The sequence below is a fragment of the Thunnus albacares genome, chromosome 18 (genome assembly GCF_914725855.1).
Source record: "Thunnus albacares chromosome 18, fThuAlb1.1, whole genome shotgun sequence".
Lineage (NCBI taxonomy): Eukaryota > Metazoa > Chordata > Actinopteri > Scombriformes > Scombridae > Thunnus > Thunnus albacares.
In genome coordinates, this window is record NC_058123.1 from 22081236 (window position 1) to 22107224 (window position 25989).

Consider the following 25989-nt stretch of genomic DNA (forward strand, 5'->3'; position numbering starts at 1 on the left):
AGCTCTGCATGCATAAGATGCCTCTACGTCACACATCCTCTTATGCCAAAAAAAAAGTGAGTCAAATAGGATTCAAACCTACACACAGCGTTTGTCATAACGTCATTATTTTGGGAGCCGCGGGGTCCCGGCCAATCAAGACGCTCCGGGTTCGGTTGAGGAGGAGCCCATAAGTTATTAACCTGAATGATCACGACTAACTCGGGGGGGGGGGGGGGGGGGGGGGGTGAAAATATGATGGTCATAAATCCGTGATTTAACTTCAGTGGACGCCTGTGAGTCTGCACCAAGGTCTCCTCCTGCCACAACTGCCAGCCAGCAAGCTGCGTGTGTGCTCAGACGCTGAGGGAGTAGCTGAGGAAGGGTTTAAAAAAAAAGAAGAAGAAAAAAAAGGAAAAAGATTTCAGCACCGGAGCTGTCCACGGCTCTTGGAGAAGTCTATCGCCGCTTAAAAGGAGAAACTGCTTCCGACTGTAAATTTTCCTCTGTGGGACTCTGAGGCGGACGGAATAATAAACTGCTGTGCCATTCATCTCTCTCCGGGGCTACCGACTGGCGAGTAACGGCGCACATACTTCATTTGAGCAAAGTCTTGCCATGCTGGACGGCCGGGTGTAAGACAGAAAGGATAAAGTCCCAATAAGTCGCGGTGAACACCAGCCTTTACCCTTTAACGGTGAGTCCACACTGGCTGCTCGGCTTTTCTCATACCGCTCTTTAAAATGTTACATAACAAACTGAAAACTGCCATGCTGGTCTGCATTCAGTGTTTTGTGTTGATATTGGAAACATGGGTTGTGAACGAGACTAGGTGGATTTTGCCGGGAAGCCTCATTACAGATGCTTGTATGAGACGCATATTTAGGTCAGCATCCACATGGGTGTGGATGCGCGCTTGCTTGCGTTTGTTATCAAACTACAAGAGTTCCCATCGCTATCTCTAGTGGCTTTAGCTGTGTTTGTGTCCCTCTCTTTTTATAGCCGTGCACTTGTGCGAAAAATCAGCAAAAATGAGAGTAAACAGCCCAAATTAGGGGAGTTCTTGGACTGTAGTTGGTGCATGTGCGTCATTTGGAGGATGAGCACCAGGCTACTGCCTTTTTCTACGACCTCTTAAGTTGTATCAGGAGGGATTCTGCAACTAATGGCATGGCTGGGCAATTCTGCTCCTGCTTGCAGCAGAAATGCTGTAGTTTGCTCAGTCTCCAGCTGCTCTGTCCACTTTTCCCAGCACTGTCCCATAGGGGAGTGCTGCTGTCCATTAAGCCCCCCATCAGTCTTTGTTTTGTTGTTATCTCCTGGCCCATATAGGTGCACAAACAAGCCAATTTCAGTGTTAACCTTGGAGTGAGTCCTGCTCCTCAGTCTGTGACAGATCCCTGCAGTCTGAGCTGCTTCACTGCTGCCTGCTCCGCGGTTATTGTCAGACTCTCTCGGAGCGTTTGGCTGGCACAAGCTCTCTGCCTGGCAGCGCCTGAATGCCAACGTGATGTCTCCAGTCTAACGATGCATTGAGATTTAAATACCTCCTCTTCTATTCTGGCACATTTATTTTGTCAGTTCACAGGCTGAATTTCAAAGCTCCACATACATTTTAGCTTTGAGCATGTTATGTTTTTTTTGTGGGGAATGTTGTTTATGTACAAACACAAGGATGTCAGAGTTGTTGTTTCGTGCACATAGCAGTGTGTTTATTCCAGAGGCAATGAGGAATGTGATCAGTGCAGCACACAGGCATTAAGACAACCATCCTTAACCTATTTGATTTGATTCATTTAGCTCTGTGTGTCTGAGTGCACGTACATTTGCGTGTTTTAAATGCTTGTTAATGATTCCACTCACTAGCTATTGCAAGGCTCTGGGTGAACTCGTTAGTGTAATTAGTTCCAGATCTTTGCTTCCCTGGTCCATGGGTGAGATCTTCGGCTAAAGGGGGATTCATTCCCATGAAAAGGCATGCTGTTTGGTGCTCCCATTCAAAAAATACCCCCCCAAACCCACCCCCTTTCTGAAACAAGGAATGAAAAGGAGGGCTGGTTGGGATTCTAATCAGCACATACCAGTGACATCCAACAGCTTTGGGAAGGGAATCATACAGTCAGAGGAACACACACCCACATGACATGAGAGTAAAGCCAGATACAGTTCAGCATCCTTTTCAAGCCTTTATGACGTAAAATGCATGAATACATAACAGTGTGTCAGACGAGTTTGGCTTGAAAAATTGGGTCTTTTTATGATCTGTTGACTAGTAGGTAATGGTACTGAAAACTGCAGATTTATTGCTGTTTTGTTTGTCATGTAATGCCGTGGTTCCTAACTTGCAACTTGAGGGCTCCTAATTGGAGTTGTCACAAGATGGAAAAAAAATTCTGTTAGATCCTTTTTTTTCCTGGCTTTTATCTTACTTTTGCCTGAGAAGTACTGGATACATCCTCTCCAGGTCTCTGAAAAGACTTCCAGTGAAACAATCTGAGAGGGAAAAATCACTCTTTGGTTATAGCTAAGGCTATAACCTGGATCAGAAATAGAAATTGCTTCATTTAAAAAGACTGTTGTAAAGTGTTTTGGTAATATGGATTACTGGAAATAATAGACTGGAAAAAATGCAAAATTACTTTATATAGTACCAACCAAACAGTTTTGACAAATACATTTAGAAGAAAACGTGATTGTTTCCACATTGTTAAGTTTTCTGTGGAGTGATCATAATAGGTCCATCTTGAAAGGTGAAGTTATTTTAACTTAATTATTGAACATGGCAGTCTGTTACATAATGACAGTGACCTTGTACAACATCTCCAAGCAATATCCTCTTGGTTTTTCTCAGTGGCACCCTGCCAGCCAAATGTGCATCTAATGACAACAGCTTATATGAACAATTCTAACTCAAAGAATAATACATCTCTGTTAAAGAATTAACTGTAGTTGGTGTGGGCTATTTTCCTTAGAATGATAAATGACTGTTATATGAGCTCTTGTAGATCTCAATAACTTCCCCATGGTGACACAAGGGCAGTAGAGGAATGAATACTAATATAGACCTTAAGGTGTCTTTGGGGACCTCTAATACACTGCTGCTTACAGGAGAAAATGGATTCCAATTCAAAGTAAAGATAAATTTCCTGTTTAAGCATAATACGCTAGGCCCTAGCCAATAGTCCAAGAGACAAAAGTATATCCACCAGCATGATTTTTTCTTATCTCTCTAAGATGCATAACATCCACAAAATGACTTCAGGTGGAAATAAGAATTTCATAAACACAGAAGCATGATGACTGAACACTAGTCCGATGTTTTGGATGCTGCTGTTGTTGTGAACTGATAGTGGGAGTTTGTGTGTTTTGCCCGACATGGTCTGGTAGTGTTCAATTGATAAGTGAAGTGTGGGGAGACTACAAAAGGAGTACTCAGAGGAGCAGAAAAAAAAGTCACAATGATTTGAAGAGCACTTTGGTGCCACCTCCCTTTGAAATTATCAATATTTAATTAAAGCAAGGTACTCCTTAGAGCTTCATCTTTGCTCATCACAGTCTATTGCTTAAACAAGACAAGGGCCTGAATGCATACTGAACCTGAAATATTGCAAAAGTATCTGATGTGTCAGAGAAAATGTTGAGACAGAAGGAATGATTTGCTTTTCAGTATCACAAAAAAGATTTTTCACCTTGGAATATGGAGGAATACAGGAAAAGTCATCCTGTCACATAGTATAAAGCATAAAAATGAGTGAATTGCTGATATAATTCACTACTTAGAGAATATTCTATTGCAGTGCAGCTTGACAGAATAACATTTCCTCAGCCATATATGTCAGGTTCTGCCCTAAGGAGTGGCCCTGTTTTCCTTCCCTTCGTCCAGATCTTTTTTTATCCAGGGGCATTTAAATCATTCAGAGGGGTCTGGGAAGGAGAGCAGAGCAGCGGAGGCAGCTGCTCCTGCAGGAGCCAAGCAAACGTCAAGCCTGAGGGGGTTTTACCCCATCCTCCTGAGCTTGTATTGCCCTCAAATGTAATACTATGGGTGAATTTGGGAGACTGTTGAGCCTTAGTCACAGTGACAGTGTCTATCAGTTATGATAACATTGTGTTCACCAAAATAATTGCTGAGATCTGGAAATACAGAAAAATCACTAGAATGATGTCTGAAGGTCAGTCAGACTATCAGACAGGTTGTAAACAATAATAGTTTTAGCCACATTATCTAAACAACTTTGGAGGTAAAACCAAAACTGAGGGCATCTGAAATATTTAATTAAGACCTGAAAGTTTAATTAAGAAGTCAATCTATAAACCGTGATGAATGTTCACAACAAACAGTTTGGATAATAATATTACTGTTCCTTAATTTTGTCTTCCAAATGAAGTTTTGCTAACCTAGAGGCTTGTTTAAAGACGTACTCCAGCAATTCACACTGGATCCCACATTTAACACAATGCAACTGGATAGAATATTTCATTAGAATCTCAATGCCTTGTAAACACCCATGTCTTCTTTTTTTTTGATTAATTGTTTTGAGTGATTTTTTAAGGAAAAATACAAAAATACTCAGGTTCCAGTTTCTTAAATGTGAACATTTACTGGTTTCTTTAGTAAACTGTATATCTTTGGGTTATGGACTGTTGGTTGGGACAAAATAATTAGCTTTGGGAAGCGGTGATTGACATTTTTCACCATTTTCTGACATTTCATAGATCCAGCAGCTAATCAATTAATCAAGAAAAAAATTGACAGATTAATCTGTAATGAAAATAAATGTTAGTTGCAGCCCTAAATTTGTTGTTGCCAGCCCAAGCTGGTTTAACCCTGATGACATCACTATGAAATCAACAGCATTAGTCTCTCAGACTTGACCAAGCTCCTCCAGAGACACAGAAGACATTATACTGGCTAAGTAGCACTAAACAATTCCCCTTAAATCCTCTTTGATCAAATGACTACTTGAGTTTCTTGCTCTCTTAGTCATTTTTTTAAATCTGCGTTCCCAGATTTCAGCAATGAACTTGGTAAATGCAATTTATTATGAGGATAGGATTGACTACAAAAATATGACCAAAGTTTTAATAAACGGTTTGATAAATGTGGATATATGCATCTTCTTCAAAAGGTATTTGTGTCTTTGTTGTAAATAGAATACTGTCATGGAAGGAAAACAAATATATCACCAATCTCTCATGTGAGCTTGAAGTGGATGCAGGTGTTGAGCTGCACAAATATGCTGTCAGTCAGGCAGGAAAAGGTTGAGCAGTTTGACAGGCTTGTGGTCAAAAGCTTTAGGATCTCAAGACTTGCAAGGCAACCAAGTGGCAGGTTACCCAGCGCTATCTAATAAACTAAGGTATCAAAGCGAGCCACTGACCCATTTGTGTCAGAATCAACTCTTACTCAGAGGGGAAAAAAACACGAGGCCATTATTTAAAATTCATAAGTTAACCTGAAAATGACAAGGTCTCCTGTGTGCTCAGACATTTTTCTCATCAGCATTGGCTTCACTTCCAGCATAGTTTAGAGAATGCAAATGGTGAGAGGTGCATGCCTCTCTAGCATCCTGTCTTCATCTTCCCTCTGGCATCATATAATTTCCCGCTACATACATGAATGTAGATTTCTATTACAATCTATTATTGAATTCTTTTGAAAAATGAGTTGGGTCACAGGATTTATTAATAATGCAGGAAAATAGGCATTGTTGTTCTCTCTTTTGTTTTTTTATTAAGATCATGAAAACTATTGGTTATTAATATTGTTTTGTCATTAATAATCGTAAATGCAAGTTTGCTTTCCTTTGAGACATGAGAGATATGATATTTTGACTAAGAGGTATTACTCAATGTTTTCTCTCAGGGTTTGATTTTCAAAGGATATTGAAATTATATTCATGCTATTACTGCTGGCATTGATTTGATGGAGTACATGAAGGCTCTGGCATTTGTAATAGTACTTAGTTTACTGTTATTGTTTCTGATGTTTACTCCCAACTGTTTATGAAGCCTATTCACTTTGCTAGCCATTAAAGAACAATTTGTTTATTCTTGATTATCTCATTTGAAATGGCACGGTCCATTATCTGCACTGTGCAGTAATTGAGGATCTAGCTGTGGTGCCAGCATTTAGCTAATATGTCAACCATACCATTATTCTGAGCCTCGCCTTCAAGCATTTCAAACTTGCTTTTTCCCTGTGCAGAGGAGACAGTTTACAAGCTGGTCCTTGCAGGCATCTCTGGCATCTAAAGGCTTTCGTTGTCTGATGTCGGTGCCGGCACTGCTCTGAGCCAGAATAGGAAGGTCACTTCAGTGGATAATCAACCCCCTATAATCATCACTGTGGCCTCTTGTATTGTGATCACGATATCTACAGTGCAAGTATGAGCTGTCTAGATGGTTTCTCTGCATGTATCTGAAAATCGGCTAATACAAGACTTCTTCTAACCTTTTTCTCAAAGGTTTACATAATTGGTTCCCGACCTTTTTGGCTTGTGACCCCTTATAGCCAAGCAATGCCTACTCCTCACTGCCTGTCACAGGTTGCATAATATGTCTGTTACCTGTGAGCTGTTCAACCAAAGAATGTTGTTCCCTTCTTAGATAGTTTTTTAGTCTGGAAGAGGAAACTCTCTGTGTTTTACAAGCAAAAAAGAACAAAGACTTCTTATTTTGTGTACTAGAAATGTGTTCTTCTTTGTTTCTATCTTGTTAATCATCTCATGCCTTCAGATGTATTTTGTGACCCTTTGGGGCTGTGACCCCAAGTTTATGAACCAATGGTTTAGATTATGTAATAGTCCTGTAAAGGGCTGCATATGTCCTTGCATACAAGGACATGTTCCTATGTATATGATACATATAGATATAATTCATGCTTATGATTGGCTTGCTGGGGTGGCTGAGTGGTTACGATACAGGACATACTGTACACAGTTACCAAAATGCTCTGGTTTGATTCCAGCCAGGGGCCTTTGTTACATGTTTAAGAATTAATTTTCCAGTTTGATATTTGTTATACAATGGGCATTTTGGCAGGTTATTGTTTAATCAGAATGTTGGGAGGGAGGGGTATTTGAAGATAGACGCATTTGGATTCTGTTAAATAATTTACTCACTGTAAACAGACATTATGATGAAATATCTGTTCATTTCCTTTCCCCCTGCTATCTAAAAACCAATCCCAACCGCTCCTGCATTAAAATAATGGAACAAAACCTTTCAGCCTAAGCTCATCTGTGCTAAAAGACAACAGACTGAGCTGATTGTCATTCTTGCAGTCAGGATAACAGTCTCACCAGTATTCCACTGGCCTACATATGTGTATTTTAATCATTTTATATTCTCAGCATATCCCTTTCAGTTATTAGACTGCAGGAGGGTAACTTGAAAGACTGACCTTTTAAATGATGTGGTTGTCCTTGAGGAAGACAATCAATCAATGTATCCTAATGTTTTCACAATTCATGACTTGGCACTTATTATAATATACATGCAATTAAAGTACATTTTGTACAAAGAGGAAATGATAGAAAGTGTGTACAAGTTAATATTAGTTGAGCAAAACAAATGAAAAAAAGAAACACAAACATTCTTTTAAAAGCAATTTTTCCAATTAATATTTTTGTTTTCTGAGCAGTAACAAACCATTTCGCCACTGTCTGCCATTTTTTAAAACTTTTTGTCCAACCCTAAGCAGCTCTTCTATGCCTATTATGAGCTTTGGAACAATACAGTCAATCAACAAAACAAGTGAGTGATTTGAGTAAGCATTTTGGAGTATACTTCATTATGTAATTTTTGGAATGTGAATTCTATATACTCAAAACATGGTTAAAATTAGTCACCTGGGACACCTGCTAATAAATCCCTTCCCACTGCAGGGGTGGCGTGCGTTAGCTAATTTGGCCTTTGACCTCCATAAAGAGAGATGCCTTCTAAAATAGATATTCATTCCAGGAATCAATAAAGTATCACTTTGCTTGTGTTTTGTCTGTATGTAGGCAAATCAAACGGCAACTAACATTCAAGGAGCTTTTAATGTTGATTTGTTTTAACTGTGATGACGTGTCATCTCACTGTTTACATCTTGAAGTTTTTTATGGATCGTTCAAATGTATGAAACCAGAGAGAGTGCAGCCTATGTTTAAGTCTGTGCAATACAAATGTGTGTCGTATCTTGTCTATGAAGCATCAGTCCACCAGCAGGCTGAGAACATAAGGTCTCTGCAGGCTATTAGAGTAGCTTGGGAGGAAGAGAGAGGGAATGACTCCCATTTCACTTCTAATAAATGCGATTGAATTTCACACAAGCACTTATGTGGAGCGTGGATAGATGGGATTGCATTTCAGAGCAAAGACACATGTCCCATAAGTACCATGTAATCAACTTGAATCTATGACGGCGCCTTTTTTCAATGATGGAATTTATGGTTGGGTCTCACTTAAGTGGAAATGAGAACAAAGTCAGTTCCTATCTTTTTTTTCCTTTTTTTTCTTCTTCCACATACCGTAAATAATTACACTTAATGTCTCCAGGAATTATGCAATCACCTGAAAATATTTGGTAAAGATTTCCTAACCAATGCAAAATCAAACTGTTTTGGCATTTCAGACAAATTCTTGGCAGTTTCAGTGTTAGCTTTAATGACCAGCAAAAACTCATCAAGAACTGTCTGGGATAGTGAAGACAATTTTCTCCTTTGGGATCAATAAAGCTGATCTTATCTTATCTCAAATCATTTCACTTAGTGAGCATTCGAAAATTCAAGAAAAGGTAAGTCAGAGTTGACATCCATGCGTGGCTGAAATCAGCAAGTTGTGGTGATTGATACTGTGTATGAGTATTCTACTGGGACCAATAAAAACAAGCACACAATTTGTATGCACTCCCTCTATTTGGATTTTCTGAACTCAGAGCAAAATCAGGCCTCCTGAGAATATTAAGGAAGTTAATTTACCAATCATTAAACAGGTGATGGTTTATGCCAGCCCACAGACTGAAAAGGGCAACCTTTGGGTCAGGAAAGTCACACCACCAATAATCCCTGGCCAATTCAGAAAATTTGGTTGGGGAAATAGGATAATGGGAAACACCTCATTCAGCATAAAATGGAGATTCTCTTGAGCTTTTGAATGAATGTGACATATTGCTGACAACAGGCATGCATGTGTGTATAGATGTTAGATATTTTCCATCTTGGTTTGACTGCTAACCTTTTAAGGGATCGGTTCTATTGCCTTTACCCAATATAATGCTGGTGAATGGCACGTTGGATGTGCTGCTCAAAGCAGTGAAAATTTGTTAGTGGTCAACAGTTGTCATAGGGACTATTTCTTCAGTCGAAAGTAGGTCAAATGAAAACACTTCACAGTGAGGTCTGCGGAGCTTCCAAGAGTAACTGGGACATTGTGACTGGAAGGATACACTGCTGACCCTTTATCAGTGCTGTGAACATCACAAGCAAAATTCTTTTCACCTACATTATATCAGGGTGAAGGCACAAATCTCGGACACTATATCTAAAAACCTTGACAAATAAAAACAGAACTTTCTTCATGGCTAGATACTATGAAGGGAAAGTGAATTTGCCAGCTTTTGTGCGCTATAATTTGTATGTTGGAAGAGATACAAAGTGTATGTGTGTAAGTGTCTGTTAAAAATTTGATTTATTAGTCTGTAGCATTGCTATCTCACTATTAAGTGTTGGATTTATCAGAACATTGACAAGCAGTTATTCATTGGCAGGTAGATGCATGTCATCCTTCATATGATGAGTTTTGGAGAGCCACAGACACATTAGAGCAAAGTATAGATTTCTGCATCGATACTGTATCCCTTACTCATGGTGGTATGGACAGGAAGATGAGTGTATGACGGCACAGTTGCTAATGTTGTCTTAAATATTTGCCACAGTTGCAGGGGCCCTAAAGTCTTATTTAGGATTTGAATTCTCATATCTGCTGTGTAAAAAAAATGTGCAATTTTTCCAGTGTGCTGGGAATTGTGAGACCTACTTTCTTAGTTTGCACCTTTATATTTTCCACATAATAATAATAATAATAATAATAATAATAATAATAATAATAATAATAATAATAATAATAATAATTATTATTATTATTACTATTAATCGTGGCCTCTATCAGTTCTTTTTTCAATCCCTTTTCTCAGAGTTTCAAGTCATTTTTGAAATGGCTGATCTTGTCCACTCCGTATCATTTTGATTTGGAGCTACCACTGTAGGACATTCATATGTACATACACAGTACATGAGTGGATATTCATTGACAAATACTGCAGGTGTGGAGTGTATATATGTTCTGGTCTTGAATACAAGGTTTGTTAATCTTGGATAATAACTGTACCATTGTGGGTCAGGGTTATGATAAAATTTAAATGCAGAGTACTCTTGTAACTGTTCTCTGTTTCTTTCTCTCTCCATCTTTCTGTAGCCATGGGAGTGCTCATGTCAAAGAAGCAGCAGATGGAGAAAGTGCAAAAATGCAGCGCCGTCGTCTCTGCCTTCCAGGCCGGCATTAAGGATCGTCCTGCCCCAGCCAAACAGGCAGAAGGAGAAGTGGAGGAAGGTGATGCGCCCGCTAAAACTTCATCCAGTCCTGAGGAGAAGAACACTGAGGAAGCAGAGGAAGGGGAAACAGACAACAGCGCAGGCCCGTCGACTTCCCAGCAGGCCTCGGCATCAGTGAGGGATGAGTGTAAGGTCAACCAAGAGGCTTGGTCAAGGTTACGGGATGGGAAAGGAGTGGAGCCTGAAGATCTTGACAAGAGCCACCAGCTCACACCGCCTACTTTTGTGCGGCCCAAGAGGGAAGCTGATGATGATCAGCTTGTGGAGGTGGAGCTGGGAAAGAAAGAGCAGGTATTAAATGATGGCCTAAGGTAGCACATAAAGAGGTGGCTAGTGATCTGGTATATATGTCATTGAGAAGCCATGCCCAGGCTGTTATTTTAATCAAGAATATATATTTAAAAATCATTTTACTTGATGACAAAACACACATTATAAATTTGCAAGTCCTGGGATTAAAGAGACGTCTCTGAGATGTCAAAGAATCTCCATGGCAACAGCAGAAAATGATCTCTTTTCCTCCCCCAAGTTAGGCATTATGATAAAGCAGTTCACCCAGACTCAAGAGAACTCTCAAGCTTTATCTAAACACCCTTGTTGAAGGTGAGACAGTATGGATTTGAAGTTGTTTTCTGCCAAGCCATTTGTTTCCACACTAGCTGTGAGACATGTTTGTGCGTGAGGGCTCTTCACAGTGAGCATCTTGTGGGCGGGCTGCATTGGCTGGCTCCGAGAGGTGACCATATCCAGGGCGACGCTGACTAACAGGGGATGGAGTTCACGGGAGCACTGACACCATCAGGTTTTCTATTTTGGAAAGAGTAAATACTGCATTGTAACTTAATGCACTGCTGATGCTGCACTTTAACAAGAGGTACAGGAATAAAAGCGTCTACCTTCAATAATAATAGATATGTACTTGGGAATGTTGAAAGACTGAAACAGACGAAAAAGGATATCATCCATGGCTGTGCCAGACCACAATGAGTATCAGTCAGGTTAATGCCTCATGACAAATTATCACAAAACCTAAAACCATGGCGTTAAATTGGTTTTCCATCTGTTCCATCTTTTAAATATAAAGTTCTCCTCTTCTTAGGTCAAGAAAAGTGTGAGCCTTGTCTGTAGACATTGCATCCCTTTTCACATGTTATGCTGATGACACTCAGCTGTACCTTTGTTTGTTGATGATGCAAATAATTCTCCACTGTAACATTAAAACAGAAAAGTAAAGCAACAACAACAAAAAAACCAAAACAAAAACAAAACAAAAAAGTCCTTGTTTGCAAGAAATATCAAAATCTAAGATTGCTATAAAATTTATGAGTGGACTCATGCTTCCAAGAGGCTGAATCTTTTCTATTTTTTACATTCAGTGAGCTTTACTCTAGCACAGCCCTCAGGCCAAAATGTTAACTGTACACACAAGATATCTCATACAATAACAGGCAGACTACAGTCAAATTCACTGAGCATACTCAAGCTCCCAAGGGGATGAACCCTCTTCTATTGACCCCATGGCCTTTCCTTTAGTACTACCTTTACATTGTCAGTCCTATTACTGGGAAGACTCTTAAGTGCCCTTTCACACCTGTAGTTCGGTTGATTTGGTCTGGTTCATGTTCACACTAACTTTTTAGAAACAAATCAATATCTGTAAATATAAAGATATGCAGGTGACTAGTATCAGTCTTGATTAGACTGTCTTGGTTACTGTCATCCTTCAGCATCAGTTCTACATGGACCCACGTGGGAAAATCAAATTCTGGTGACTGACATCAAGTCATGCAGCATTTTAATGCTTCTTATGTGTATATTTATGTTCTTTGAAGTCTCAAAGAGCTCTGGAAGAAATAACAGATTATGAGCAGCATTATGAATATTATTAGATGGCAAATGAACTGAATGTTATGAGACAGGATGAAAAAGAGGCTTCTTGTATGGCAATATTACTGGGGGGATTATTGTGGGGTGGCCATGTCACAGACTTTTTAATGGACTGCCATGGTTAAACTGCACAAGACCATTTGAAAGCAGTTGGGTTGTTTGGTACGCACACCAGAGCCTTCACACCAGTCAAAACAAACCATAGTAAATGGGAAAATGCATCAGAGTTTGTTTTTAACAGAACCAAACATCTATGGTGCAGGTATATTCAGGACACTTGATGTAAATGGAGTCATCAGGACATGAGAGGTAGGCCGTAACTGTACGATAAGCAGTAACTGAGGAAATTTGACAGGGTTTCATCTATGATGTGTCTACAGCCCCGAAGCCGGTGATGTGGCACTAAAAGACAACCAGTGTTGAAACTGACAATGTCTTTTTGTGGTTAACCAGTCAAGCAGTCATTTTCACTGGCTTGACAGCTGAGTACATCCTGGCTGCAAATTGGAGTCTACAGAAAAGTCAGACAAAGACTGACAATGAACATGTCAGATGAGGGCACACATATCGGTCTTCATGTCAAAGGCGACACTTCAATCTAAGAACATGAGCACAACACAAACTACTAATACATCATACAATACCACACTCCTCACCTGTTATTCTCTTTATGTAGCCCAGATATCACAGTTTCACTAACACTGCTCTGTTTTTACCTCAGCCACCGAGCGATGAGATGTGTGACGTGTGTGAAGTGTGGACGGCTGATGACCTGTACCCCTGCAAAATTTGCACTCGGGTGTTCCATGACGGCTGCCTGAGGGAGTTGGGCTACCTGCGTGCCGAGGCCTTGCAAGAGATGAGAGATACAGCCCACACTGTTACTGGCTGGAGTTGCTACTATTGTGTAAGCCTGCACAACTCACTGCCAATGTTACTTTCTGAATAACAAACATGCAGTTTTCATAAATGCAGATAGATAGACACATACCAAAAAAAAAAAAAAAAAAGTCCTGTTGGCCTGTGTGTTATCGAGGAATTCTGGAGGATTATGTCTACAAACCTCCATTCTGTGCAGTATTTTCAGTCTGTGGTTTTTTATTTGACTGTTGACTTGCCACCATTCCATCCTGGTTTTTATCATAGAGCGATGACTACTTCGCTGGGAACATTTGTGGCTAATGATATTAGTCATGAGGGAACAAAGGATTGGGAAAATAAACTTTATGTGTTATACTTATTATTCTAATGTACCTTGTTACTTGATAAACAAATCTTTATTTTTTATATAAATCGATTGTCTTCTTGAGTAATTCCATGAGATCATAAGGTGTCACAAACAGGATAAAGGTGACTGGGGACAACCCAATGCTATACAGAGAACAAGTACAGACTCAACTCACTGATTCATGGTTATTACAAAGAAACAGCCACATGTGTTTACAGGTAACAAATCACAGCATTAAAAGTAGATTTTTTACAGTATTGCCTGAAAATAAAATGGAATGTTTGGAAGAAGGAAGACACATTTCAGCATTATTTCCATTTTTTTTTATTTTGAACATGTTAAAAGAAAATAAGAAATATAATATATATAAGCAATAATCAACATCATAAAATATGTAAGCAAGAAAACATCAGCAAACATATATGTCAAAATCCCAGTAAACAATTCAAATAAGGTATTCCATGTTCAAAAAGGAGGAGAAAAAAGTTTTTCTAGTCTTACCCTGCACCCCTCCCCTTCTTTTTTTTTTTTTTTTTTTTCTTTAACATAAAACTTTTATGACTAACATGATATGATTATAATCTGGTAATTACCAATTTGGAACTCCATGAATTTTCAAATGATAATAGCCTGTAATATTTTAAAAACATGAACCTATATTGCCTCATTATTATTAGATTTTACCCCAATAATGTCACCATATTGCTATTTTTAATCAAAATATTACACTGATATAATCTTATTATTGTAAGCAGGTAACCAAAATGTTACTATGCAATTACTAAATATTTCTGCCACATTGTTTTTAGATGTGTTTCCTCATTATTACCTCTTTGTTTCTGGCACCTTAGTACCCTGTTACAAACATTTCTCTCTAATATTACCTAGATATACTCATTAATAATAATAAGGTATTGCCTGTTATTATGTACCTTTGTTAATGACTTTCTATTACCTCCTTATTATCAAAATATTACCTTGGTTTACAGAGCTTGAATGTCAAGTGCTACCTCTAAACCTTTAAAAAACAACCACAGCATAGGAGGAAAAGCACAGGTGGAACTAATATTGTTATTGGCTCTGTTTTCATTTGTTCCATCTGTCCCAGTAAGCCATAACAGTGCACAATTTCTGGACCCTGGAACTCAGACATTTAAATGTACTGCAGACATTATTCATTTCATTAACACTGCTTTTCCTGCTATGACTTTGTCTATACATTCTTTTATTGTTGTTTGGCCAACTAATTAATGTTAATTAGCTACAGCTGACTTGCTGCAGCTTGTTAATACACTGCTATTTATGTAAGTTATAATTAAAACAGCGCTCTTTCAAATTGCAACTTCAATATAAAAACAATTAATTGTTCAGCCCAAGCACTGACAAACAACCTATTTAATATATGTTCTTATTTTGATTAGAGTTCAAATGAAGTGAGGCAACCTTCTGGAGGAATTTTGAGTGTCTTTTTAACAATAAAACAAATGTTCAACTTCTCATCAGGAATTCAAGGCCAATGCCAAAAGTGATGACTCTCTGGTGTTCATCACACCGTGAGAGGCATAATGCAGTCTGTTTTAATTTAAGCATAAACAGCTGAAGAGTGCTTTTGCCGGAGGACTCTTCAGAGTAGAGTAGGGGCTTCTCTGTCCTTTGCCAGCCCTGAGAATGTAAATCACTTGCCAAACTTGGTCTGAGAAGGGAGGGGGTGGGGGGGTTGTTTCCACACAATCAGAGAAAAGACACTGAAAGGTCCACTTTCTTTGGCTGGCTTCTGAGGTGTGTGAGGAATGGTGGTGAAAGGAGAAAATTCAGTGAGAGAGAGAGAGAGAGAGAGAGAGAGAGAGATATGTTTTATTTAAATTGTGAAATTGTGTCCTCGTAGCTAAAGAAACCAGCTATTTTGTTAGCACATGACAGTCAGCTGTTACAAATCCCCCACTTCTGTAGCATCTGACATTTAATTTCACGCAGGCACAGGAGACTGCTGCTGGCAGATGGATTGGGTTTCCTTGACAGTGGATTTACAGTCAGCCTTCAAAGCAGGCTGCTGCATGTATGGCTCAGTGGCAGCCAATCAGACAGAGGAAGGGTTCTTGTGCACAAGCTTCTCTATCATTACAACACTGACTTCTTTTTTGATGCTTACTGCTAGCTCCTAAGGGTCTTACAGGCAAATCAATGTCATGCTTCAGTTAAAGTTGAGGAGTCCTCGTTAAAGGGTGGCTTCTGGCTTCTCTTTCATCATCCTGAATACCTTTTATTCAGTTAGTGTTCCACTATTTAAATGATAGAGAATAAACTGTAGGTAATAGTAGAGTGTTCATTGATTTTTTGGCCACTGGGCAGCAGTGGAACAAGCTAGAGACATTTTAATACCATATGTTGTTGTTATGGAAAACTTGTTAAAAAAAGTCTATTTTCACATCCAGCTAACATGGAGAAAGAATTCATTTGATGTTGTGTTTCTGTTCACCTGATGAATGTTTGTCCAGTATTCACTCTCGTTTTAGCTCTGGTTTGGTTCCCATCATTTCCTGAGAAAACTATCTGAGTCTTTAGCTGCTAGATGTCACAGGGAGCTGCTCCACTGGAAACAGCTGCTTGATGATGATGTTGATGAGAGTGCAGACTGCAAAAGGATGAGCTAAAAGTGACGAAAAGCCTCCGCAGAACAGAACTGAATGGAATTGCAGGGTGGGGTGATATCTCTCTTTGGTTATGTCACTATGACACCTTACATATTACACATGGTTATCATTCATTGTTAATGTAGAAATATTTAGTAGTACAGTTTTAAAATCAGTAATAAGAATATATATTTGACTTCCTGCTCTGGCACTGTGCCTAAACATGCTTTATTTAAAGCTGTTTGAACAAACAACCAATGGTGTCATTTTTCTGAACAGGTCTCAAATTACTATTTATACAAGCTGCCAGAATAAGATTAGAAGTGATGTTTTTATCAGTAACAGAACCAGGTTTATCACCAAGTAGGTTTGCAAATACAAGGAATTTTGCATTGAACAGAGTGGAGTTATATGATTGTATTTTCTTCCTTGGGGGTCTTTTTCTGTCCTAGAGAACAGATTTTCCAGTTGCTGTAAGCAGGTGTTACACACACAGTGTTAAGGGTGCTCATTTTAATGTGACATCAAAAGAATATATTTAAGGCAGTGGTGGCCTAATGGTTAGAGAAGCAAGCTTGCGAGTGGAAGGTCAATCCCTGGACCAGCAGGATAATTTTGGGTGGGGAAAGTGAAAAAGCAGCACTTGCCCCTCCCTCACTTACCACCTCTGTGGTGCACTTGAGCAAGGCCGTTAACCTCAACTACTCCAGTGGAGCTGCTCAGTGGCCAGCAGATCAGACTGTGGTTGTACTGGGCAGCTTCCAGATGTGAATGTGTGTAACTGTGTGGATGTTATCAGGGTGTTCCTGCAAAAGAGAGGATTACTCTCGGTGAAACTTCCCTGAATAAATAAAGGTTAAAAAAATAGAAAGTTAGAAAGTGTTATTAGACAGACATAACAATGCCATCATGGCATCCATAGCAGATGGCCAATTTCATTGTTTTTCAGACAGCCAGTATTATAAGGGGTAACGCTTGATGAACATAATAGTACTGCAGATTAGAGATGCACAGAAAACATGTCTGGCAAAGAGCAATCAGAGGAAGCAGTGTCCTAATGACAGCAAGATCACTTTTTTGATCTTGTTGATTCTCATCTCACTTTTAGAATTTCAGACACATACAATAATAATATATACATACATATACTTTCTGAATTCCTGTGGGAAAGTGTTAGTAATTACAAGCTTAATTCGATGCAGCACACTAAAAGTAGCAATGAATATAATAATGTAAAAAAACACATAAAAAATGAAGGTAGGCTATGTAGTCACATATAAAAGACTTTTTTAAAGCTGCATTTACAGGTTTAAAGAAGCAAACTCAGTAAATCTTTGAAGGCTAAAGCTACAGAGGAGGAGTGAGATAATGGAGAGATAAAGCCAAATATTATGAATGTGATGCAATTTTCAACACCTCTCATGTGGGTAAGGAAAATTATGTCTGTTTTATGGGAGATTGCGTACATAAGTAATCCTAAATTATCACCTGAGGTGCCTCGCAGACAAATATGACACTTAATTTCACACATGCACAGGAGGATGAACTGGGACTGACAGGGACACCTCGACATTACTTTAGGCCCTGGGGCTACGGACGTTTTGGAGCCCCCATGCCCCCCCCCCCCCCCAGCCCCGCCAATGTTGCCACGGCAACATTAATTCAGCACCCTGCGTCAGTGGACAGTGACAAATGGACTGCCCTCCTAATTAGTCAACACAATATGAAAGTCATCAATATAAGATAATATATCAACAATAAGTCAAGACAAGGCTAGATTACATCAGCCAAGTAGGCCTGTTTGCACAGCAGCAACATAAAATGATCAGTCTTCTCAATTAAATCAGGGAAATTGATCCTCTGCATTTAACCCATCCTATACACACGCACTTGGAGCTGTGGGCAGCCACAGTGCAGTGCCCAGGGACCAACTCCAGTTCTTTTTGCTAGTGCCAGTGGTTAGGGGCACTGACAGGAGTATTAATCCTAACATACATGTTTTTGATAGTGGGAGGAAACCGGACCACCCGGTGGAACCCACGCAAACATGGAGAGAACACACAAAGTCCACACAGTCAAACTCCACAACTCCCTAATAGTGAAGTGCCCTCCTTATCAGTAAAGAGTATGAAACTCTGAAAAATAAGACAATACGTCAACGATAAGTCAAGACAAAGCGAGGTTATTAGCCAAGTAGGCCTGTGTGCACAGTGGAAACACAAGAGGATCAGCCTTTTCATTTAAAAACCTGCAAATATCACAAGCAAAGAACCAGTATAAAAAGAACATATTGTCTTACCTTCAAAAGCGCTTTCTTATGGTCTTCTTCACTGCGTACTTCTTGATTCTGTCTCCAATTGCCGATGTGTTCTCATCATTGCGCACAAACTCCCAAAATTGAATCACTTCTGCCACAACATCCTCCTCCAAGTCCATGAGATATTTCTGTTGTCCTTTTCAGTGTCTTTACATTGACAATGAAAACTTTTACTGCTGCTTGGTATCGCACCGCCATGTTCAAACCAACGTAATGATTTAAATCATGTTTTTACAAAGAGTGTTGAAGCACAGCGAGACGATTCACTCCTCATCACGTCCGCCCCCGCATCACAGGTAGCTTATTCTCCTACATCGTGTTTACTGGTTTTTTTTGTTTTTTTTTAAGCTAATGTCTCGTGAGGCCCCTGGTCTTCCAGGGCCCGGGGCTTGAGCCCCAGTAAGCCCATGCATTAAGGCGCCATTGGGGACTGAGGGCAATGGAAACAACCAGTGTCCAAAGGTGATCTGCTGCATTTCAAGCTTGATATCTGATGTAACATACTGTGCACGAGAGGTGGGAATCACCTAGTTCAGTGGTTCTCAAACTTTTTCATGTCAAGGACCACTAAACTGACACAAATTAGACCACAGACCCCCATTTGATAAGATTGTGACCCATGGTCCCCCATTAGATAAGATTATTGCTTTCAGATGTTTTATAATAGAAAGTGTATGAAATCCATGACCAAAATAGTCATACATTCTGTCATTGTGTTAACCCGGGGACCCCCTGGAGCCCCCTCAAGGACCCCTGGGGCTCTCCGGACCCCACTTTTACATCCACTGACCTAGCTGATTATTGCCCACAATAATGACAGCATGGTACATTTGACTTGGTGATACACTTGGTGACACATTGTAGATTTGAATGCATTGTCATGTATAACACATTATATCTGTAGAAGTGAGCAGGAACAAGATACCTCTAAAACAAGAAATAATTTATGTAACAAACTGCATTGAGTCTTAGCCTCCTTAATGTACACACAAAGCAACATGAACACAAGTATACTATATGTTTATGTGCTCCAAACCTTAATGTTAGCCACCTGTTCGCTAAACTTTTATCAACATATTCTCATAATGAAAGAACCACATAGGTCAATTGTACCTGCATTCCAGAATGACCAATAGGAGGGTTCTCAGAATGACCCCTAGATGCGTAATATGCCTCTTTTCAAAACTGTTACAAATCACTGTTACAAATGAATTATGTTTTATAGTGTGACAATGTTTTGGTTAAGGCCTGGTTACGTTTAGGCACAATAACCACTTGGTTAGGGTTAGGGAAAGATCATAGTTTGGGTTAAACTGATCACTTGAAAAATGGTTTGTACTTTCTCAAAGTTATGCAACCTTCGTCATCATGGCAACAGTACACCACAGCAATTGTTGTTATGTTTTTTTAAAAAAAATATCCCAACCCTCTTTCTAATAAGGCAAATTGTCACCTTATATTGATGTCATCAGAACTGGGTCACTTCGCTGGGTCATAATTACGTAATGGTGTAAACTTAACTATAGGTCATTTTTGCTGGCTGAGTTTTAGACCTATACTGTCATTTTTCTTGTGATGATGGGCCAACTTTTATGGGACTACACTGATTGTTGTAATGTCACATTGGTTTAGTCCATTTTCCCCACTTGTACAAATAGCTGGTTACTCTTTGAGATGATTCAGAATTGCTACAGTTGAGTTTTGGTACTACAGCTCTGGTGTGCATACTATATTGTTATTCTGAAATTGTTTTCCTTTCCTGAAATTTAACCATGTTGGACTTTTGAGTGACTTTGGTAGTTGTAGAAAAACTGCAAAACTGCCAAGAGCAGCCAATAGAGGATGAGTATGTAAGAGAAAGCATGGAGGCTTTTTCAACAGCTACCAATAGCTCTTCATTGGCTGGTCTGTGGCCACAGCTGTCACTCAGCTCAGATACTTCTTACTTGGTTAACCTCTTTTAAAATTATATATGTCAAATTTTAACAAGGACATGGTGTCCCAGACTGCATCCATGCATTTTTTAGGACTGTTGCAGACAGGAAGTGAGTCTATTATCCTGTGTCATTTTTAGATTTGGAATGGGGCAGATGTAGGGCAATCCTGAATGAGTGAGTGCATGAATAAATAAATGAATGATGGATCTTATGTTTCTTAGTGAGATTCCTGTATCCAAGATGTGCTTCATAATAAGTATTTTAAGCAGAACCACCCACTTGCAGCACCCAAATATTAGCAGGAAGGAAGGACTAGGTAATTCAAGACAGTGAAAAACATGTTTGCACTGGCACATTTATATTATTTATATATATACTTATATTTCAGAGTGTGGCTTTTATGAAGCCCTGACAGATTGTGATTAAGGACTATGGAAACAAACTGGAATTTATTTACCTCAATAATCCCAAAGGCATCATTAAAGTTTCATCATGCCACTTATCTGATAAATAATGTACAAATAATATACAAATATAAATAATCAAATCAGTGTCTCCTGTGATTTTTCTTGCCTGTGGATTTGCTGATGTCTACACTAGACTGGGAAGAAATGTATATATTTATCTGCCCTTTGCCATTAAAGTAGGATGAGTGTACAGTGCTAGACACCTGGATTTAATTGAAAGAGGAGAAAGACATGATGGGTTTGTTTGAATATATGAAAATTTGAGTGAAATATCAAGCATAGTGGTAATCTGCATTGTGGTAATTTAATAATGATACAATTATGAAAAGGACATGAAATAGAACAGCACATCATGCGTATCACCTGGGAAACAGATTAGTTGCTGGAAAATGAATTCACAATCCAATAGCCTACTTCATATGCTTGTAGCTAATTGTAGGAGGCCAACTCCCTATAATTAGAGCACACTCACTTATTAAAGTAATTTGCCACTGACTATAAAAAAAACAGTGTATTACATCACTTTTTTTTCTTTTTTTATTAAGTGTAATTCTCTGTCCTCGTTTCACCTTTTTGTGCAGGATAATCTGAACCTACTCCTGACAGATGAAGAGATGTACAGCCTTATGGAGACATTCAAGCAGTGCAAGATCATCCCAGGTGAGCCACTGAATCAAGGTTAAAAAATACATTTTGTTAAACTGCAGCAGGTGCTGGTGACACTGTCAATGTCATTGGACATGTTGGCAACTAGGGAATCTATTTATAGGGATGTGTGTGTATGTATTGTGTATATGTCCAAATGCGTGGTATTGTTTTGCGGCTTGGGTGGAGGGCAATCCGTCGGAGGTGGTCTTGCCTTTGTAGAAATTAAGGCACCGTAAGTTAATTATATCTGGAAGACTGCTCAGTGACTAATTAGGTCTGATGTGATGAATTGTTCCTTGCCGCTGTAGAGTCATGCCTGGTGTCAGATGAGCTGCTGCAGTACCACCACTTTGTATCCAAGCAGCAGTTTGATAAGGACCTGACTGATGAACAAGAGGAAGAAGTCCTGGCCCAGTTTGCAGCCCTGGATCCTGAGAAGAAGGGTCACATTGAATGGTCGGACTTCCTCTATTTTGAGTCTTTGGCAGTGCTGAGGAAGTTCCGCACTGAGGTAAAGTATTGGAATGGAGAAACAAGTTGAAATATTCAAATGCTGCCAAAATTTTGGCCTTCACCCACCCGACCTGAATTAATATTTTTTTTATTGTTACTTGATTGCCACACAACGGTTTAAATATTGTGCTTTGTTTATGGCTTTGGAGATTAAATTTGCAATTTGGTGTGACTCTGGGGTAGCGTGGGGTAAAGCAGAGCCAGCAGCTTATGTCAGACAGTGCTAATGTGATTGAGAATGATTAAGGTTAAATAAATCAGCCCTAAAAATACCGTTGCCAGGCCCCTAAGTTACAGCAATTGAAATCATAAAAGGAGAGTGGAATTAATATGAGTGATTTAAAGTGATCCAGGTCACCTGATCTGACACACATTTCATTTTTCCTAGAACTCACTGATGCGCCTGTTGACTGCCAAGGAAAGAGACAACGCACGGTCAGTGTTCCTTGGTCTGGACCTGGATAAAGATGGTGTGATCACAAGAGCAGAATGCCGCCAGGCCCAGCAGTCCTGGTTCCACAAGCTCAACAAAGACTCGCAGTCGTGCAATGTGAGGTGAGCACACCAAACGAGAGTCAGTAAATGCAGTCAGTCTATGCTCAAAAGTTAATAGTAAATTTCAAAACTAGAGCTTTATGTTGAATGCTTTGAGAAAACAATCTGAAGTATTCCATTTCAAGATTGATAAAAAAAAAATTGCACAAGTCTATATACAAGTCTGGGAGGAGTTTTGGGATCTCATTGTATGCCAACTGGCTGAGGGAAAAAGGTTTAGCTGCTTAGGGAATAGAGATAGCGAAGAAGCTGGAAACAAGAAAACAAACTGTGTTCTGTTCTTATTACGTGTGGGTCATCTGGTTGGCATGATCTGAAATAACAGTGTCCATTTCTGTTGCTTTGCAGATGACACACAGCTTTACTTGCCCAAAATATCAAATGATAAAATCAGTTGAGACAGTTTTCAGCATCAGTGTTCGACAACAGAAAATTTTTAATGTTAAATAGATTTCACTCTGGCTAACCTGCAAGAACCCAAATGAACAATGACTCTAGATTCTCTCTACCAATTTAAATGTTCAGTTTGCAGCTTTGTTTCTACATTTTATCCACAACTTAATTGTGTTTTAGGTGCTCTCTTTAAGTACTGCAGTACGGTGTTGCAGTACTTGTTCTTCCAACTTGAATTTATCAAACTTAGGTTAGATGTCAGTTCTTGTTTATGTAAAATGCCCGACTGCCTCTTGCTTCTTACTACATATTTGGTAATTTCCATGTTGATGCAGCATGAGATCTAAGGACGAAATAAGTTTAGCCTATAATCAAATACTAATTATGTTTTTGCTACTAGAGCCCACAGTCTTTGGGATGATACCAACTGAGATGAGGTTTTCAAAATAGCATCAAATTACCATTTTATAATAGATTTATTTTCTTAGACTTGGATTTGTATTCATTGCATTTTTGTATGCATTTATTTCAATTTCTGTATTTTAAAAGCAAGAATACTACTTCCAAAACTGCTATACTTACCAAATTAATAATTCATGTAACTATATTTGTTTAAATTCTTCCCAAGTATTATTTGTATATACCTTTTAAAATGTAACATTATAAAGCATCATCATAGTTTAAAGTTTCATCATCATATTGCTAAGATGGTATGGTAATGCGTCTGAATCAGTGTATGGAAATTGTCACACTGCGTCCATAAATTTGTGTAGTACTGATTTCATCCCAGAGATTAACCCCAGGGTCACTTCATTCATGTTCAAGCTGTGAGTGGGAAAGTGGAAAACCTGATATGCTGTTGATGTCATTAACTTAGATTGCCAAATTATCTTTAAAGAGTAAATGCCTTCAATCAAAACCTGAAGATGGAAACTAATTAAAACAAATTTTCGTTCACTGTGGCAAATGTGCATTTATCAGTAAGAGATCCATACAGAAGCTTTAAGGTAAATCCCATCCACGTGAGTCTGTGAACTCAAAACCTCACTAGGCTGCAGGGCTCCACTGTTGGAGTTGCTGTCAAGAAAATGTGTTCTATCTTTGTATCTAAAAAACAGCCAAGTCATGTTAGCTTTAAAAATGGAGGAGGAGAAACAAAGTTAATACATGCATGCTTGTTCCACTGCACCATTCGCTGATTACATCATTTTCATAGCATCAAGCTTCCAAATGTTGAAGGAGAAGAAAATAGTCATAAATAAAATAAGTAAACAAAAAGAAATGCTTATTCACATGAAATGAATTCACAGAATATGAATCATTCATTAAAACAAGATTTCAACAAACCTGTACTCCTTTGAGTTTTTGCACTGGTGTGTAAGCATTTACTATTTATCATGCCCCTTGTCCAGTGTGCCAAATCAAAAACCACAGCTACAACCCCGTGATCTGCTTCGACTAAAAGTCCCTCAAGGTCATGCAGGGTCGACTAAATCACCACATTGTCGAGTCTTTGGGAGATCTGATTGCCATTGCCACAGTCACTTGGACATTTTGTTTACTTCTCTTCATTACGTTGACACTGAAAATGTCAAGCCAGTGTGCACTGACTGGGCATGTTGTTTTCTCTATCACTGAAGAATAAAAGGCATTGTTTTTGATTGGCACTTTGAGCAGTGTGGAATAAAATACAGTAAATGCTCACACCAGTGAAATATACTAATAAAGAAATAGCAAAGGGACTTAATAAAGCCTGTGTTTGTCAGTGCTTCTGCTTTGATCAAATCAAATACATTTAAATGATGCTGAAACAAGTAAAAATGGAAAATAAATATAGCCAGTTTCTCCCTTCATATTGAAGGCACCAAAGTAATGTCTTTTACTCATTAATGTTGTCTGTGCTGCCACTCAGTTGTCGTTAGCAGGCACTTAGCTGCCTGCCTGTTTGATGCTGAGTTTGACTGAATTCCTGCTTTAAATAAATTGTCATTTATTAGATGAAGCACTTGCTGTATTTGCTTGGATCTTTTGAAGACTCTCGAGGCAAATTCAGTAAAGAGCTGTTTGTGCTTCATTTGGCTGAGATCTTTTTAGGTTCTTACCCTGAAACAGCTATAGGTATGGACACAATAACATGAACATATGTACAGTATAGGGCAATCCATTATGACAACCCTGCAACAAATACCTTTGAGATGCTTTTTGATGAAGCTGCATCAAAGGAGAGACACAATATCACGTTTCATAACATAACGCAATCCAGTGCAACTCAACCACAATGTACAGCCTTGAAAACCATACAGCCAAACTGTCTTTACAAAAGTCGAACATTGTAGGCTTAAAGGAAAATTAAAAAATCTGTCTTTACCGGGCTATTATTCTACTGGATTACATTCTACAGCTGTTTTTTTAAATAGTATTTATAGCAGAAAATGCAATACGGAATCACACTCAATATACAATACCATGAATGTTTTAGAAAATATCACTGCTCCTTTATCAATTTTACACCCAGAGACAGACTTCATCAGAGTAATAAGGAAAGGAAAATAAGCTTTATGTGTGTTTCAGTGGCAGAAAAAGCAGGTAACCTATTATTTTACAGGTCTTTCAATTTTATACAAATTTCCTGGAAGTAATTTGGAAGTATTCAACAGTTCATTTTTAGGACAGTTTTATAGAAAGGGTGGTGCAATTTGGTACAAATAATAAGAAAAATAGAAAAGTAAAGTTAAATTGGTTGAGTTGTAGTTTCAAATTTAATTTTTTCAACAATTTCCTAAAAGTACTTGCTCTGTAGCTGTTCATTCTTCGTACATTTCTTAGAAATGGTTGTG

At 38.8% G+C, this 25989-nt stretch overlaps 1 protein-coding gene across 2 annotated transcripts in view; it reads left to right on the forward strand.

The window, feature by feature from the left end:
- Positions 1-245: 245 nt before the first annotated feature.
- The window catches only part of phf24 (PHD finger protein 24), a 31023-nt gene continuing 5279 nt past the window's right edge, over positions 246-25989 (forward strand). For both annotated transcript variants that reach the window (XM_044332719.1, XM_044332718.1), the window contains exons 1-6: positions 246-676; positions 10441-10868; positions 13186-13371; positions 21625-21703; positions 22000-22202; positions 22593-22759. In XM_044332719.1, the coding sequence (XP_044188654.1) occupies positions 10443-10868; positions 13186-13371; positions 21625-21703; positions 22000-22202; positions 22593-22759 (1061 nt within the window). In that variant the 5' untranslated portion in view covers positions 246-676; positions 10441-10442. The remainder of the gene's footprint in view (positions 677-10440; positions 10869-13185; positions 13372-21624; positions 21704-21999; positions 22203-22592; positions 22760-25989) is intronic.